The 14,992-nt window shown below is 38.8% G+C and overlaps 1 protein-coding gene across 1 annotated transcript; it reads left to right on the top strand.

Annotated features, from left to right (window-relative positions):
• The first annotated feature begins 9 nt into the window (after positions 1-9).
• Positions 10-14,734, top strand: LOC116286745 (TNF receptor-associated factor 4). Its single transcript, XM_089034294.1, has 8 exons — positions 10-1,410; positions 1,681-1,732; positions 1,990-2,094; positions 2,366-2,527; positions 2,975-3,052; positions 7,297-7,374; positions 12,702-13,094; positions 14,023-14,734. The coding sequence occupies exons 1-8, from the start codon at positions 1,265-1,267 to the stop codon at positions 14,302-14,304; spliced, it is 1,296 nt and encodes a 431-aa protein (XP_088890420.1). The 5' UTR covers positions 10-1,264; the 3' UTR covers positions 14,305-14,734.
• Positions 14,735-14,992: the final 258 nt, after the last annotated feature.

Genomic DNA, 14,992 nt, shown 5'->3' with positions numbered 1-14,992 from the left:
AAAAATAACTACTAGGAGTTACCTTGATGCTCATGCATGCTGGAGACCAGCATCTTGTCATTGACTGGTTTTTGGATTATTTTTATTGATTAGATAAATCGGGAAAATGATTCCAGACAGTCGAGTGCTGAAACATCGCATGACAGCGCGAAGCATTTGCCGTGAAATTCTTTCTTAAAAAATTCGCAAAGTTAAAATTAAGGGTGACGGACGATTTATGAGTGTAGTTTTAAAAGTTTCCTTCTGGGAGTGTGACGTTTTGGCCACCAGTAAGCCAACAGGTGCCGGTCTTGTCACGCAACGCATTTCTGTCACGCCAGATATAGCTGGTGCTTCTTTGAAAATCACGAATTCCACACACACACACACACACAAAAACAAAACCCAAATTTCACTTTGTGACTAATATTATGTTTTTGCATCTTTCCTCGTTTACTGATTGTATAATAGTGTAGGATTGCATGTTTCCAAAATTTGTGATCAATGGACGCATATCTCATGTCGAGAAAGCTTCACTTGTAAATTCTAATCCTAAAACCACAAGAAGACCTTGTTTCATTGATATCTAATACTTGTATTGGGTACGCTTTCTCCGAATTTTTTTCTTTTCGTAAATGTAAAGATTAAGGGTGTGGTGAGTCGAATCTAGGTGACATCATAATGTGAACAGTGAAGTCAGTAGGGTGTTGGTCTCACGCGAGATGGGCGTTGCAAGATTGTTCACTTTACTTGCAAAAACAAAGTCACACTCTTTGGAAGTAGGCTCAAGGACTGCTCCCTTGGATAATCTTATTTTCAAGGACATCTTTTGGTATTGATGGCCTTAAATCTCGTGGTCTAAAGTTTACCCTGAAGCCGATATATAAAGGCAATTTTTCGTGGTTCGTCTTCTGAAGTGGGTTCGAATCATTGCTAACAAGAATTCCAAACTACATTCGCATCCAAGATGGCCAAGAACTAGAAAGACCAGAACGCATAATTTATACGCGCCTATTTTTTCTTCTTCATCGTCGTCTAGTTCTGTTTAATGCGACATATTTTTCGTGGTTAACGAAGGAAAATACTTAAGTCGTGGTTTGAGTATTGTCTTTCTAATTTTTTCAACCGTCGCAAGAAATTCTGACGAAATCTTCACAAGATTATAGCTTTGTCTACACCATCACCTTAAAGATATTTTGACAATTAGAGGCGACATTACCATAGACACAAGTTTGTTTTTTCATTGTTTTGGAGAACGAGAAGAACTTTTATTTCGAAGCTAGGCATGCCGGGTTACGAGGTGAAGTTTGTAGGCGGTCCCGTGGACAAGTCTTTCGAGTGTCCCGTTTGTCTGACTGTCTTGCGGGATCCTGTACAGGTAACGCCGTGTGGTCACCGTGTCTGTAAGACGTGCATTCAGCCAATATTGAGGCAAGTACCTTAATAACAATGTAGTTATAACACTGAATAATATAAGTATCAATTTGTATGATATAACTTTGTTGTATTTTACGACATTTTCAATTAGAGAAATCTGTGGGATTTTATTTTTGCTTAGTACGCCGTTTGCTTTAAGTTTTTGTCGGTCAAGAAATTTTTCTAGATATAGAATAGTTTTGGTGTTTCTATTTTTATATGTATGCTGTTTGTCTTCACTATAATAAGCTGGTTTTTGATGTTTGGTTTTATGATTTTTTTTAGGAATAAAAGACCACGATGTCCACTGGATAACCTCGCGCTAAGAGCCGACAAGGTAAAACACTTAATCCTCAAGACCTCTACCTTTGGGCGTGAAGTTTTCCCATTTCAAACCACATGTTGTTCTCTTGAGATTAAGATCCTTTGTTGAGTCGTATCCATAGTCATGTGTCTTCTCATGCACAAACGTTAAACAAAGTAATGATACTTAAGGGAATGACACGTGGTCCGAAATGGCAAACATTACGCTCATGGTAAGAAAAGAGTATTTTCACTCTCTGAGTACCGGATAATTTCTTTTTTTTTCCACAGGTTTTCCCTGACAACGCCTGTCATCGTCAGATACTTTGTCTTGATGTTTTCTGTGTCCATCACGACAAAGGATGCTTATGGGAGGGTCCTCTGAACGATCTACAGGTAAATCATAAATGTTCATCTTATTTTGCCTAATAGATTTATTCTGATAAATAATTTATTTTCGCCCCGGAAATTGCTCGAGCTGAAGGCTCGACTCCTTCATTGGACAATTTACTATACAGATTAGTTACACTACTCAAGGCGGATCCAGGGGATAGTTTGGTGCCTGGTGCCTCTAGGACAAACCCCTTTCCCATTTCAGTGAAATCGTTCTTGGTTCGCCACTGATCACTATCATGCGTATCTTGAATATTCCTTTCTCCATCTACAGCACCACCTTGAGTCCAGTTGTGAATACAGTGATATATCCTGCCCAAAGAAGTGTGGCGTGTCTTTAGAGAGAAGGAAGGTAGATGAGCACTATGTGGAATGCGATAACCGACTGACGCCGTGTGAGCACTGTGGTCGAATGGTCGTTTTTTCGGAAATGAATGTAAGTCGCCCTATCAACTATAGCTTTTTCTCTCAATTTTTTTCTCGCTGCTCAACGAAATGTTTCTGTAAATACCTCTGGGCTGATCTAAGTCAGGACACGAATAACTTGCAGATCAAACCCTGAAACAACCTCTGGGCTGATCTAAGTCAGGGCATGACTAACTCACAGATCAAACCCTGAAACAGCCTCTGGGCTGATCCAAGTCAGGGCATGGCTAACTCACAGATCGAACTCTGAAACAACCTCTGGGCTGATCTAAGTCAGGGCGCGACTAACTAACAGATCAGATTTTTTGTTTGATTCGGCGTCGACTTTTTCAGATGGATGTCCACTCTAGACTCGCCTATAAGAATATCCCGGATCCGCCCCTGGCAATCCATCTAAATCAACTGCTTGCTTACCATAAAGACTAACAGTATTAATTTCTTCAATCCTGTTTTCTAGACCCATCTACAATCCTGTGCATCGTTCCCTATAGCATGTCCTCTAAAATGTGGAGTTAGCGAACTTACCAAAGAATCGGTTTGTATTAAGTCATACTATTATACCAGATGTCACTGATATTGTTTGTTGTTGTCCATGTTTGCTTGCCTCTTACTCTTTTGTGTTTATAACCCTTTGTTGGTATACATCACCATGTATGGGGTGTTATACGTTGTTGATATTCTTTGTTGTCTGCTGTTTACCTTGTGTCACTGTCTTGTGCTGTCATCAACCTGTGTATGGTGTACATCACCATGTATGGTGTGTCATGTTATTGTCCATTGTTTACCTTGTGTCACTGTCTTGTGCTGTCATCATCTTGTGTATAGTGTACATCACCATGTATGGTGTGTTATATGTTGTTGTCCATTGTTTACCTTGTGTCACTGTCTTGTACTGTTATCACCCTGTGTATAGTGTACATAATCATGTATGGTGTGATATATGTTGTTGTCCATTGTTTACCTTGTGTCACTATCTTGTGCTATCATCATCTTGTGTATAGTGTACATCACCATGTATGGTGTGATATATGTTGTTGTCCATTGTTTATCTTGTGTCATTGTCTTGTGCTGTTATCACTCTGTGTATAGTGTACATCACCATGTATGGTGTGTTATATGTTGTTGTCCATTGTTTTCCTTGTGTAACTGTCTTGTGCTGTCACCACCCTGTGTGTAGTGTACATCACCATGTACAGTGTGTTATATGTTGTTGTCCATTGTTTACCTTGTGTCACTGTCTTGTGCTGTCACGACTCTGAGTATACTGTACATCACCATGTATAGTGTGTTATATGTTGTTGTCCATTGTTTACCTTGTGTCACTGTCTTGTGCTGTCACCACCCTGTGTATAGTGTACATCACCATGTATAGTGTGTTATATGTTGTTGTCTATGGTTTGCCTTGTGTCAGTGTCCTGTACTGTTATCACCCTGTGTATATTGTACATCACCATGTATAGTGTGTTATATGTTGTTGTCCATTGTTTACCTTGTGTAACTGTCTTGTACTGTCATGACCCTGTGTATAGTGTACATCACCATGTATGGTGTGTTATATGTTGTTGTCCAATGTTTACCTTGTGTAACTGTCTTGTTCTGTCGTCACCCTGTGTATAGTGTACATCACCATGTATAGTGTGTTATATGTTGTTGTCCAATGTTTACCTTGTGTCACTGTCTTGTACTGTCGTCACCCTGTGTATAGTGTACATCACCATGTATAGTGTGTTATATGTTGTTGTCCATTGTTTACCTTGTGTAACTGTCTTGTACTGTCATGACCCTGTGTATAGTGTACATCACCATGTATAGTGTGTTATATGTTGTTGTCCATTGTTTACCTTGTGTAACTGTCTTGTACTGTCATGACCCTGTGTATAGTGTACATCACCATGTATGGTGTGATATATGTTGTTGTCCATTGTTTACCTTGTGTCACTATCTTGTGCTATCATCATCTTGTGTATAGTGTACATCACCATGTATGGTGTGATATATGTTGTTGTCCATTGTTTATCTTGTGTCATTGTCTTGTGCTGTTATCACTCTGTGTATAGTGTACATCACCATGTATGGTGTGTTATATGTTGTTGTCCATTGTTTTCCTTGTGTAACTGTCTTGTGCTGTCACCACCCTGTGTGTAGTGTACATCACCATGTATAGTGTGTTATATGTTGTTGTCCATTGTTTACCTTGTGTCACTGTCTTGTGCTGTCACCACTCTGAGTATACTGTACATCACCATGTATAGTGTGTTATATGTTGTTGTCCATTGTTTACCTTGTGTCAGTGTCTTGTGCTGTCACCACCCTGTGTATAGTGTACATCACCATGCATAGTGTGTTATATGTTGTTGTCTATGGTTTGCCTTGTGTCAGTGTCCTGTACTGTTATCACCCTGTGTATATTGTACATCACCATGTATAGTGTGTTATATGTTGTTGTCCATTGTTTACCTTGTGTAACTGTCTTGTACTGTCATGACCCTGTGTATAGTGTACATCACCATGTATGGTGTGTTATATGTTGTTGTCCATTGTTTACCTTGTGTAACTGTCTTGTACTGTCATGACCCTGTGTATAGTGTACATCACCATGTATGGTGTGTTATATGTTGTTGTCCAATGTTTACCTTGTGTAACTGTCTTGTACTGTCGTCACCCTGTGTATAGTGTACATCACCATGTATAGTGTGTTATATGTTGTTGTCCATTGTTTACCTTGTGTAACTGTCTTGTACTGTCACCACCCTGTGTATAGTGTACATCACCATGTATGGTGTGTTATATGTTGTTGTCCATTGTTTACCTTGTGTAACTGTCTTGTACTGTCATGACCCTGTGTATAGTGTACATCACCATGTATGGTGTGTTATATGTTGTTGTCCAATGTTTACCTTGTGTCACTGTCTTATACTGTTATCACCCTGTGTATGGTGAACATCACCATGTGTGGTGTGTTATATGTTGTTGTCCATTGTTTACCTTGTGTCAGTGTCTTGTGCTGTCACCACCCTGTGTATAGTGTACATCACCATGCATAGTGTGTTATATGTTGTTGTCCATTGTTTACCTTGTGTCAGTGTCTTGTACTGTTATCACCCTGTGTATAGTGTACATCACCATGTATGTTGTGTTATATGTTATTGTCCATTGTTAACCTTGTGTCACTGTCTTGTACTGTTATCACCCTGTGTATGGTGTACATCACCATGTGTGGTGTGTTATATGTTGTTGTCCATTGTTTACCTTGTGTCACTGTCTTGTACTGTCATCACTCTGTGTATGGTGTACATCACCATGTGTGGTGTGTTATATGTTGTTGTCCATTGTTTACCTTGTGTCAGTGTCTTGTACTATTATCACCCTGTGTATGGTGTACATCACCATGTGTGGTGTGTTATATCTTGGTGTCCATTGTTTGCCTTGTACCACTGTCTTGTACTGTTATCACTTTTCTTAGGGCATAAAAGCCTTTATAGTGTTTCTTGATTGTTATCTCGCAAGCTAGTTGAGTAAACACCTGCATAAAAGAAACTGGGGATTAAAATCCTCCAGGCTGAAACTTGACCAATAAAGTACGCAATACATAAGAACCTACAAAAGATACTAAAAATTAGAAAACACTGGTGCAGACCCAAGTATGTGTACTGGACCATTGAAAACACACGGTAGAGTGCAAAAAGACAATCCATGCAATATTTGATATATTGTTTTTTATTGTTCATTTGAGGTCAATAATTCACTTATTAAAACAAATGTTAAGTACCTACTGTACACTATATCAGAAACGATTTTAAGAACAATTTTGAGAATCTCTTTAAGAACCTCTTCAGGCTATTCTCTCACTGGGAATCCTGTATGTAAGAACCATTTTAGCCTGTCCCAGAAAATCACGGCTTCTTTCATGCGTGTGTTTACTGTGTTTCACATATTATTCTCAATATAATGAAGTCTGTTTTTCCTGGTATTTTGATTGTTTTTCCAAGTTTATTTTTAGGAAATTACGAACGTACCTAGACGCGACAAGACAGACCGACAAATACCAACAAGGACCAGTTATCATCACTTACTCTCACGTACAGGAAACCAAACTCGTTCAACTGATGTCGACTGATGACATAAGACAGATGACGTCATACTGTTTGATTGCCCTTTAACTTTACTTAATGATGGAAACTTAAAAAGATGCTAAATTTAGCATAATTTTAGATTAGTTTAGAGGTGACATCTTAAAGTGTGTGTGTGTGTTTTTTTTGTTTTTTTGTTTTGATTTTTAGTGCGTGCGTGGTGAAGATAGCGGAATTGGAATAGGGCAGGGCCGAAGGGGAGAGAAAAGGGGAGTGCTTTTTTACATCAGACTTTTGCTTTTGTAGAATGTAGAATTTATGAAAAAGGTGAGAAACAGAGAGAGAGAGACAAAGAAAGGAAAAGAAATAAAGTGCAAGATAAATGGGAAAGAGCAAGCACGAAAATAAGAAACAATTTTTAAATTGGAAAACAAGTAAAAGAAAAAAACAGAAGAAAAAAAACATGCTCTTTTTTTAAAAAAAAACGTTAAAAAATGTTAAAGTGGAATCACAATTGCAGCTAGTAGTTTCACTGTAAAGTTTTGAATTTAAAAGAAAAAGCAGTTTCTAGCGCGCGCTGTCTCCGTGCGGGAGCGATTCGTCATTCTATGCGTCTGTCCTCGTATTAATCATAGCTGTCAGCCAATTAGATCGCGAGAATAAAAGAACTATTTCCATTTTTTTATTTTAACTTATTTTATCTCAACAGCTCTCGCTACACATGAATACAGAGTGTCCTCTTCTTGTCATCCCCTGTACATTTGCTGACGCAGGCTGCTACTACAAGGTAAACATCAGTTCTGTTAAGAACTCATTCTGTCTTTTGAGCAAAACTAGACTTTTAAATACAGTTTGATAAGGGACTGGTCATTTATTGACACTTATAGGGGGTTGGAGGATTTAGGGGGTGGGTGGTCATATATGATTTATATGATATATGACTGAAGGGGGATCAGGTAAATATTGACATGTGTCGGGAGGGGGGAGGGGAGCATAAAAATAGGGCTTCTTGGGGGGGACACCCCCTTAACACGGTGCTCGTGCTCCGTGCTCGGTGTCGTATGTGAGTAGAGTCGTTTCTTGGTTCTCTCCTGTGCTTCGAGGGTTTTCCGGGTTCTCCGGCTTTCCTCCCTCCTCAAAATCAACTTCTTAATTCTAATTGGATGAAGAGCCACTCTGTGGAAATGCAACTGCAATATTAATTTAATAGCGGTTCCTGATCATGATGCATTGTGGTCTAGCTTGGGCACAATTATTTAAGCATAATGAACAAACGGTGTTTGTTCCGATCGAAGCTCAACCTTGATGTCCAATCCATATTTGTTGTCTCAGAAATGGTCTATTGTGATGTACTAAGCGTGCGTTTGAAAAATCCAGTGACGTCAAGTTCACTGTCATACTGTTTTCTATGTTAATTTAAAATTATCAAAAACTGTTTAATTGGCGACAGCAAAAACCGAACAATGCGAACGCAGGGCAAAAATAAGATTGTTGCAAGGGCGGATCCAGCCAAAATTTTAGGGGGGAGGGGGCTAATTGAGTTTAGGGGGGGGGGGGGTAATTGAGTTTCTTCCGTCAACACAACGGAAAATAATATATAATAATGCTGAATTGAGGGGGGGGGGGGTCTTCAGCCCCCCTTTGCCCCCCCCCCCCCTCCCCTGGATCCGCCCTTGTGTTGTTCTTCTGATAAAATTTGAAAAAAGAAATGGGATTAACAGTGGATTCCACAGAGTGGCTCTTTCAGTTCCACTGGATTCCAATTGGAGTATAGTAGTTGATTTTTGTGAGGAAACCTCGGAGAAAAAACCTGACGGCACAGGAGAGAACCAACAAGCAACTCTATTCACATACGACACCGATAGCCTTGGTGAGAGGCGAGTCTAGCATGTCTAGCTAAAGCTAGTTTTTAGTAGTAAGAAGGGTTCTTAAATTCATGCATACAATTTCCAGAAAAAAATGCTCTATTTTGCTTCCTGTGGATGGAACTAAGATTACCTTACTTTCAGTATGATTGAACACTTATTTTTAAAGCTTTGTGACGTCACATACTACGTCAGTATACTATATTCGTCAAAACGGCTCTAACGATAGATGACCTAGGTAATATTTGAACGCAATTTATTAAGAAAAAAAACCAATTCAAAGATTCGGTTAGTAATGAATCGTTTTTAGATTTTAAATGGAAACTTAACTTTAACTTTAACCGATTGAATAATATGATAAAATTGAAAATAAATGCAAATGAGCTCAAAAACTCAAAGTTGTTTTATCTCAGTAAAAATATTTGCACCGTAAAGAGGAAAAAGAAAAGAAAAATCTTTTTTTTCGGTGATTTAATATTTTGTATAAATAAGAATCAGACCCGGTAAATTATTAAAGAAAAATACCATTTTGACGAAAATCTATTGATCGAGCGCGCTTTGTTGAACGTGAGTCAAATGCCGATCAAAACTTGGAATATAGCTGGCTTGGCAGAGGCTTCTCATTAAAAAATGAGTCGAAATTAGGATAGAAAATAGTGAAAAAATAAGTAATGTGCTAGCCATTCTTCTAATTGTGTAAATCCTTCATGTCTCTTGATTATTTTTATGAGTTAAGCACTCTTCTTATCAATATTCAAGTCTTGTTTGCAAGAAAATATAAGCAAAAACAAAAAAAATTCATTTACTAGCGTTGCTAATTAACCAAAATAATCCGTTGCTAAGCAACAAGAACATGGATTTTTACGTAGTGAAAAAATGTGACGTCTTGTATCTTAAAACTTTTCGAGGTTCAAAATTAAAACTGACGTCATAGAATTGAAGAATTTTGATTGGCTAACGCAGGGTATATAAAGAAAGGTTTATAGCGGCTAATGTGTCTATAATTCACTTTAACAAAAAAAGGAATAAATTCTAAGGACCCAAGAAATACTATGGCGGAACAGGAGCCATCTAGTTTAGAAGTACCACTTTTCCAGCGACGAAAATCGAAATCTTTGACTCCTTTGATTTTTGGCTGTGAAGAAAATGGTCATGTTGCTGTTCGCGTGTGCCCCACTCCCGATGAATATTCATGCCAAGGCGAAAAGTCAGACCCATGCGCCTTGAATACTCCATTCTCTGAGAAAACCTTAACTCCAGGGTTCGGCCTCGAAAGTCATCGGAGAATATCCTCAACGAGTGTCAGCTCATTTGGGTGCGCCTCTCCGCTTGGTTCGTCCGGGAGCACGAGCTGTTTTTCGTTTTCCAAGTCTCCATCGCCCAACGATCAAAGGCCGAACTCTCTCTCCTCTTCAAGTAAGAGTAATTTGGGACCCTTGGTCGCTACTCCAAGCCTACTCGACTGCCTTCCCATTGAAACGTTAGAAGAACGAATGAGCCGATGGGTTATGTCTGACGACCTTGACAAGAAAAAAAAATTTCCCTCTAACAATCCACCTCTGTTCCTAAATGGCGTCACTTCAAAAGAATATGCTATTCAAAGAAAAAATAATTCTCCTAGGAGCGATTCGTATTTGAATGAGAATTATTTGAATATTTGTTCGCCGTGTTCGTCTTGTAACGACAGCGCCATTGCTGGATCACCCTATCTTGCCTATCCAAATTCAAGATCTGATGCTCGAAGCCCTATTGGATCCCCCTCTTTGCAACAACTTAATCTGCAAACTCCAAGAGATCAACGAAAAAGCAGAAGAAACAACAAAAGCGCCCTTGAATTTTCTTTTGAATTGGATTCACTATAGCAAATTTTCACCACTGCAGTAAAATCTACGAACATTTTACGAGAAAAGTTCGGCTTCGAGTTATATCAGCCGAGCGGGAAAAAAGAATTACAAATATCGTGGCTCTCAAAGGTTTTCCAAACTCAAGCAATACCACCGGATGAAGGAACATTTTTGAGCAAATTTTCACCACTGTACATGATCAAATTTACGAACATTTCCCGCGAGCAAAGGTCGCGGCTTGAAGTCGCGTTAGCCGAGTGGGGAAACAAACGATGTCGACGTGACTCTCCAAAGCTTTCCAAAGGCTCCCAAACTCAAGCAATAGCACTAGATAAACGACGTTTATTTTCGAGCTGATTAACACCAAAACCATTACATTTATCATAATTATAGGACATTGCTGAAGTTTGTTTTTCTTTTTTTCTTTTCTCGTAATCTCACTCATGTTTACCACTCGCCTTAGTTACCGTTGCTATGCCTCACAAGATCACCAATAAATATTCCTACTTGGTAACGTTTGCTATGGTGATTGATCCGCTATTATATAAGTGGTAATTATGATATTTTTCACTACTGTAAAAAATTAATATCGCGCTTTTAGACTTTTATTAAATGTTTTGATCTTATAATTTATACTTTTACCTAGATTTCGTGAAAGGCCACAGTTTCTTATTTATCTTTAGCCATCTAGAGAAGACAAGTGGCGATTGCCAGTCAATAAACGCACGCGTTATTGTTCTCGATAAGAGAATGTCGACGGATTTCCTTCTTCGATACACCTAGTTAAATTATTTATTTAGGTATTAGAAAGAATGAAATTTGAACCAATTTTTTTTTGTGGAACCTTTGCGTTAAAGTTTTAATTGAACGATGTATCAGTACTTTTATGTAGAGGTTGTGATATCCATACGGAAATATGGTTGACGCGTACATTTTGATGGCGTCAGTTTTCGATGACGACTATCGTAGTTGTCGTTTGAGTCGTCGAGTTGAAGTGTGTGTGAAGTTAAGTGCGTTTTATATAGCAATAAAGAAAGCTTTATATCAAACAACAAGTAATCTTCAAAATTTATATACAAAAACGCTTCCTCAACCATAATATTTCAATAAGATCCAAGCTTTCTGGACATGGCATCAATTGGTCGGGTGTTAAGATCTTAGAGAAAGAGCAAAGTTTGAACCAGTGGAAGTGGGCCGAGGCTCACCACATTATCTGAGGAGGGAAGATCATAGCTAGTAGGGATAGTGAAAGAACACTTAAAGATTGCTATATAAGTCTCTGTTAAAATAAAATAAATAGAACATATAACGCGCGCGCGTTGTAAGAAGCTCGGAGCGCGCACGTGTTCGTTTCCTTTGTTTCTTTGGTTACTTCATCTTTATATGTTTTCATAGCTTGTTTGTAAATAACATTTTTAACCGCCATCTCATTATTCCCTAAGGATGGACTAACTAGTCCGAAAGCTTTGATTTCTATAGAGGCTTTGCACCATCACGTGATGGCAGCCATGACATGGGGCAGGAACAATTGATTCTGATCTAATCTGATTTACATTAGAAAGGATTCAGTTTTCCAGGGGGAAAAGACTCTATTGTTATGCCCCCTGTAATGGCTGCCATCACGTGATTGTGCAAAGCCTCTAGTAAAATTTTATGGTAGAGGAAGCGTTCTTGCATAAAAGAAATGATTCCAGCCTACAAAATTACATATTATTGGTTTGGTACCTCTGGTATCTCGGTTTCAATCCCTGGACTCTGTATTACGTGCGTGTACGTAGTTGTTGGGTCTATTCTTGATTTGTGAAGGTATCGGTCTCCGGTTCCTCTGCATGGTTTTCTTCTGCAAAACCCAACACGCTAAATTTCTATTCGATTTGTGAGTTAGCCATGCCCTGACTTCGATCATCCCAAACGTCGTTTCAGTTTTTGGTCTGTGAGTTCTTTCTCCAGGTTGTCTGAGTTTGCTATCTCCGCAAAACCCAGCCGGTTACACGTTAAATTCCAATTTTGTTGTGCGAGTTAGCCATGCCCTGATCACTTAGATCAGCCCAGAGGTTGTTTCAGGGTTCGATCTGTGAGTTAGGCATGCCCTGACTTAGATCACCCCAGAGGTTGTTTCAGAGTTTGATCTGTGAGTTAGCTATGCCCTGACATAGATCAGCCCAGAGGTCGGTCGTTAGCCATGTCCTTAGATCAGCTCAGAGGTCGTTTCAGGGTTCGATCTGTGAGTTAGCCGTGCCCTGACGTAGATCAGACCAGAGGTCGATCGTTAGCCATGTCCTTAGATCAGCTCAGAGGTCGTTTAAGAGTTTGATCTGTGAGTTAGCTATGCCCTGACTTAGATAAGCTCAGAGGTCGTTTCAGAGTTCGCTGATTCATTGTTTATGCATCTTATTCATTTGCAGGCTGAGAGACAAAAAATGTCGTCCCACCTGGCAGAGAATGTCCAAACTCACCTAATAATGCTCTGTGATCTCGTCAAAGACCAAAAACAACAGCTTTCACTTCAAAAAGAGCGAGTCCAACTACAAAAAGAACACCTACAGCTCCAGAAAGAAACCCTGATGGCACAACAAGACGAACTGGTCGAAACAAGAAGCAGGACGGCAAATGGAGAATTCATTTGGAGAATCACTGACTTTACTCGGAAACTCATGGATGCCAAGTCAGGACGATCGTCTGAACCGCTGATCAGTGAGCCCTTTTACACCCACCCACACGGGTATAAAATGTGCGCTGGAGTTTGGCTCAATGGGATTGGTACGGGAAGGGGACGGTATATCTCTGTTGGACTGCAGGTTAGGATCAAAACTATATCTTTATATTTTTTTCAATTTATCTTCAATACTGGAACACGAGGTTTTTCTTCGGGTTCTCTGGATTTCCTCCCTTAGGGGAAAAAGTTGAATTGAGAAGACAGTTGTATGTCTAGAATATTAAATGTATACATCTATTTCAAAAAAAACAAAAAACAAAAAAGCGCTGAACGTTGCAAAATGTAATACGTTAACAACGGAACGACGTAAGGTGCTGACACACGTTGCAACAATACACGCAACATTGCAAGCAACAAATTTGAATCGGGGTGACACACATTGCAACAAAATCACGCAACATCGCTTGTGTCAGTCTGCTATGTTAAGATATTTGGTCAGCAGTTATAAATTTGGTGCAAGCTGATTGGCTGGAATTTTCAAAACGCTGCAGGTAATGTTGCAGCCATATCCACATGATGAAATTTGTCGCGCGCAATGTTACTAGAGTAGAGCACAATTCAACTTCAGATTTGTTGCATGCAACGTTGCGTGCAACAAGTTTGGAGTAGACACACGCTGCAACATTCCTGTTGCGTGCAATGTTGCATGCAATGTTGCACCGTGTGTCAGCACCTGTAGTTTCCTTTTAAATTGGGATATGGAGCATGAACCTTGAGTTAGGAATGTAATTTTTCGTATTTTAGTCAGAAAACATAAGAGCACCAAAATCCCGTTTATTCTCAGATCGCCCATCTCAGATCTCCGACTGACAAATTTCTTTTTAGAAATAGATGTATATATAGTGGTAGTGACTGTGGAGTGTGACGTATACTTGAATGTTACCTCGAGAACGATCATAATAAAACTGCATTTCGTGGCACACTGGTTACACATCGTTTCATTCAGTTCTTTACAAGTAGCTAAAAAGAATCGATTTTTGTTTGAAATCCCACGAATATATTTGTCGTAGGTCCAAGTCGGTGAGTACGATGGAATCTTAAAATGGCCTTTCTACCCTCGATATACCTTTACGCTTCTCGACCAATGCGAGTCTGCCAAGGACAAGAAAGATATAGTAGCAACCTTCGAGCCACAAGGAATCGCCCGACCATCGATAAACAGACAGCTCGGTAAAGGAGCCAGAAGATTCGTTCTCCAAGACGACATTCAGGGATCTTCATACAACAAAGATGACACGGTGTTTATCAAATTTACGGTCGGACTGAAGCAAACTCCTTTGCCATTTTTTTGAATTTGGTGACACTGATCTTTGAACTCATAACTAAAAATTTATTTTAGTGTGAGTTATTGAAGACATACGAAGTCAAAATTGCGAAGTTATTGCATGGCGGCCATATTGGATCGCTTTCAGCGAAGCACGAGACGAGCCAAGATGGCGGCGATGAAAGAGGAAGTTGGCTTTACCGCTAGGCATTGTTCTTTCCTAATTTTTCTTTTTTAATTTTTCTTTTCTTTTTTTTCAAATTGAATCAGTACTTTCTCATCGACTACAACCCTATATTTCAAAAGATTTAGTATTTTAACATCCACTGTCGCTGGAAAAAAATAAGTATTTTATACAATGAAAAGCATTATTTGCCTTCTTTCAATATCATACGACAGACCGAATTTTATGATATTACTCTAAAATAATTTTAAAAAGGTAAAAAATAAATATAGTAATAAACATTTATAACAGTAAAACAATGGGAAATTCCAAAATATGTATTTAAAAAAAATAACTAATAAATACTTGTAAATTACAATTAGAAAAATCGCAATAAAATGCAAATGCAAAATAGAATTAGGAGTAATAAACTTATTGAAATTAATAATCGCTTTGTGCTTAAAAGTTTTGATTAATTACTCGAAATACGACTTTGATCTCACTCGTGTACATAACGTTATAATAGTTGTTTATAAATCAGCAGCTTTGTCAA

The sequence above is a fragment of the Actinia tenebrosa genome, unplaced genomic scaffold (assembly GCF_029948245.1).
Source record: "Actinia tenebrosa isolate PJP-AT-01 unplaced genomic scaffold, QUT_ActTen_1.0 PGA_scaffold2__45_contigs__length_23673736, whole genome shotgun sequence".
NCBI lineage: Eukaryota > Metazoa > Cnidaria > Anthozoa > Actiniaria > Actiniidae > Actinia > Actinia tenebrosa.
The sequence above is the reverse complement of the archived record's forward strand: the minus strand, read 5'-3'. Positions and strand labels throughout refer to the sequence as shown.

Coding starts and splice junctions, on each gene's coding strand:
- LOC116286745 (XM_089034294.1), top strand. CDS start 1,265: ATGCCGGGTTACGAGGTGAAGTTTGTAGGCGGTCCCGTGGACAAGTCT. Junction 1,411..1,680: donor TGCATTCAGCCAATATTGAG/GCAAGTACCTTA, acceptor GATTTTTTTTAG/GAATAAAAGACCACGATGTC. Junction 1,733..1,989: donor TCGCGCTAAGAGCCGACAAG/GTAAAACACTTA, acceptor TTTTTTCCACAG/GTTTTCCCTGACAACGCCTG.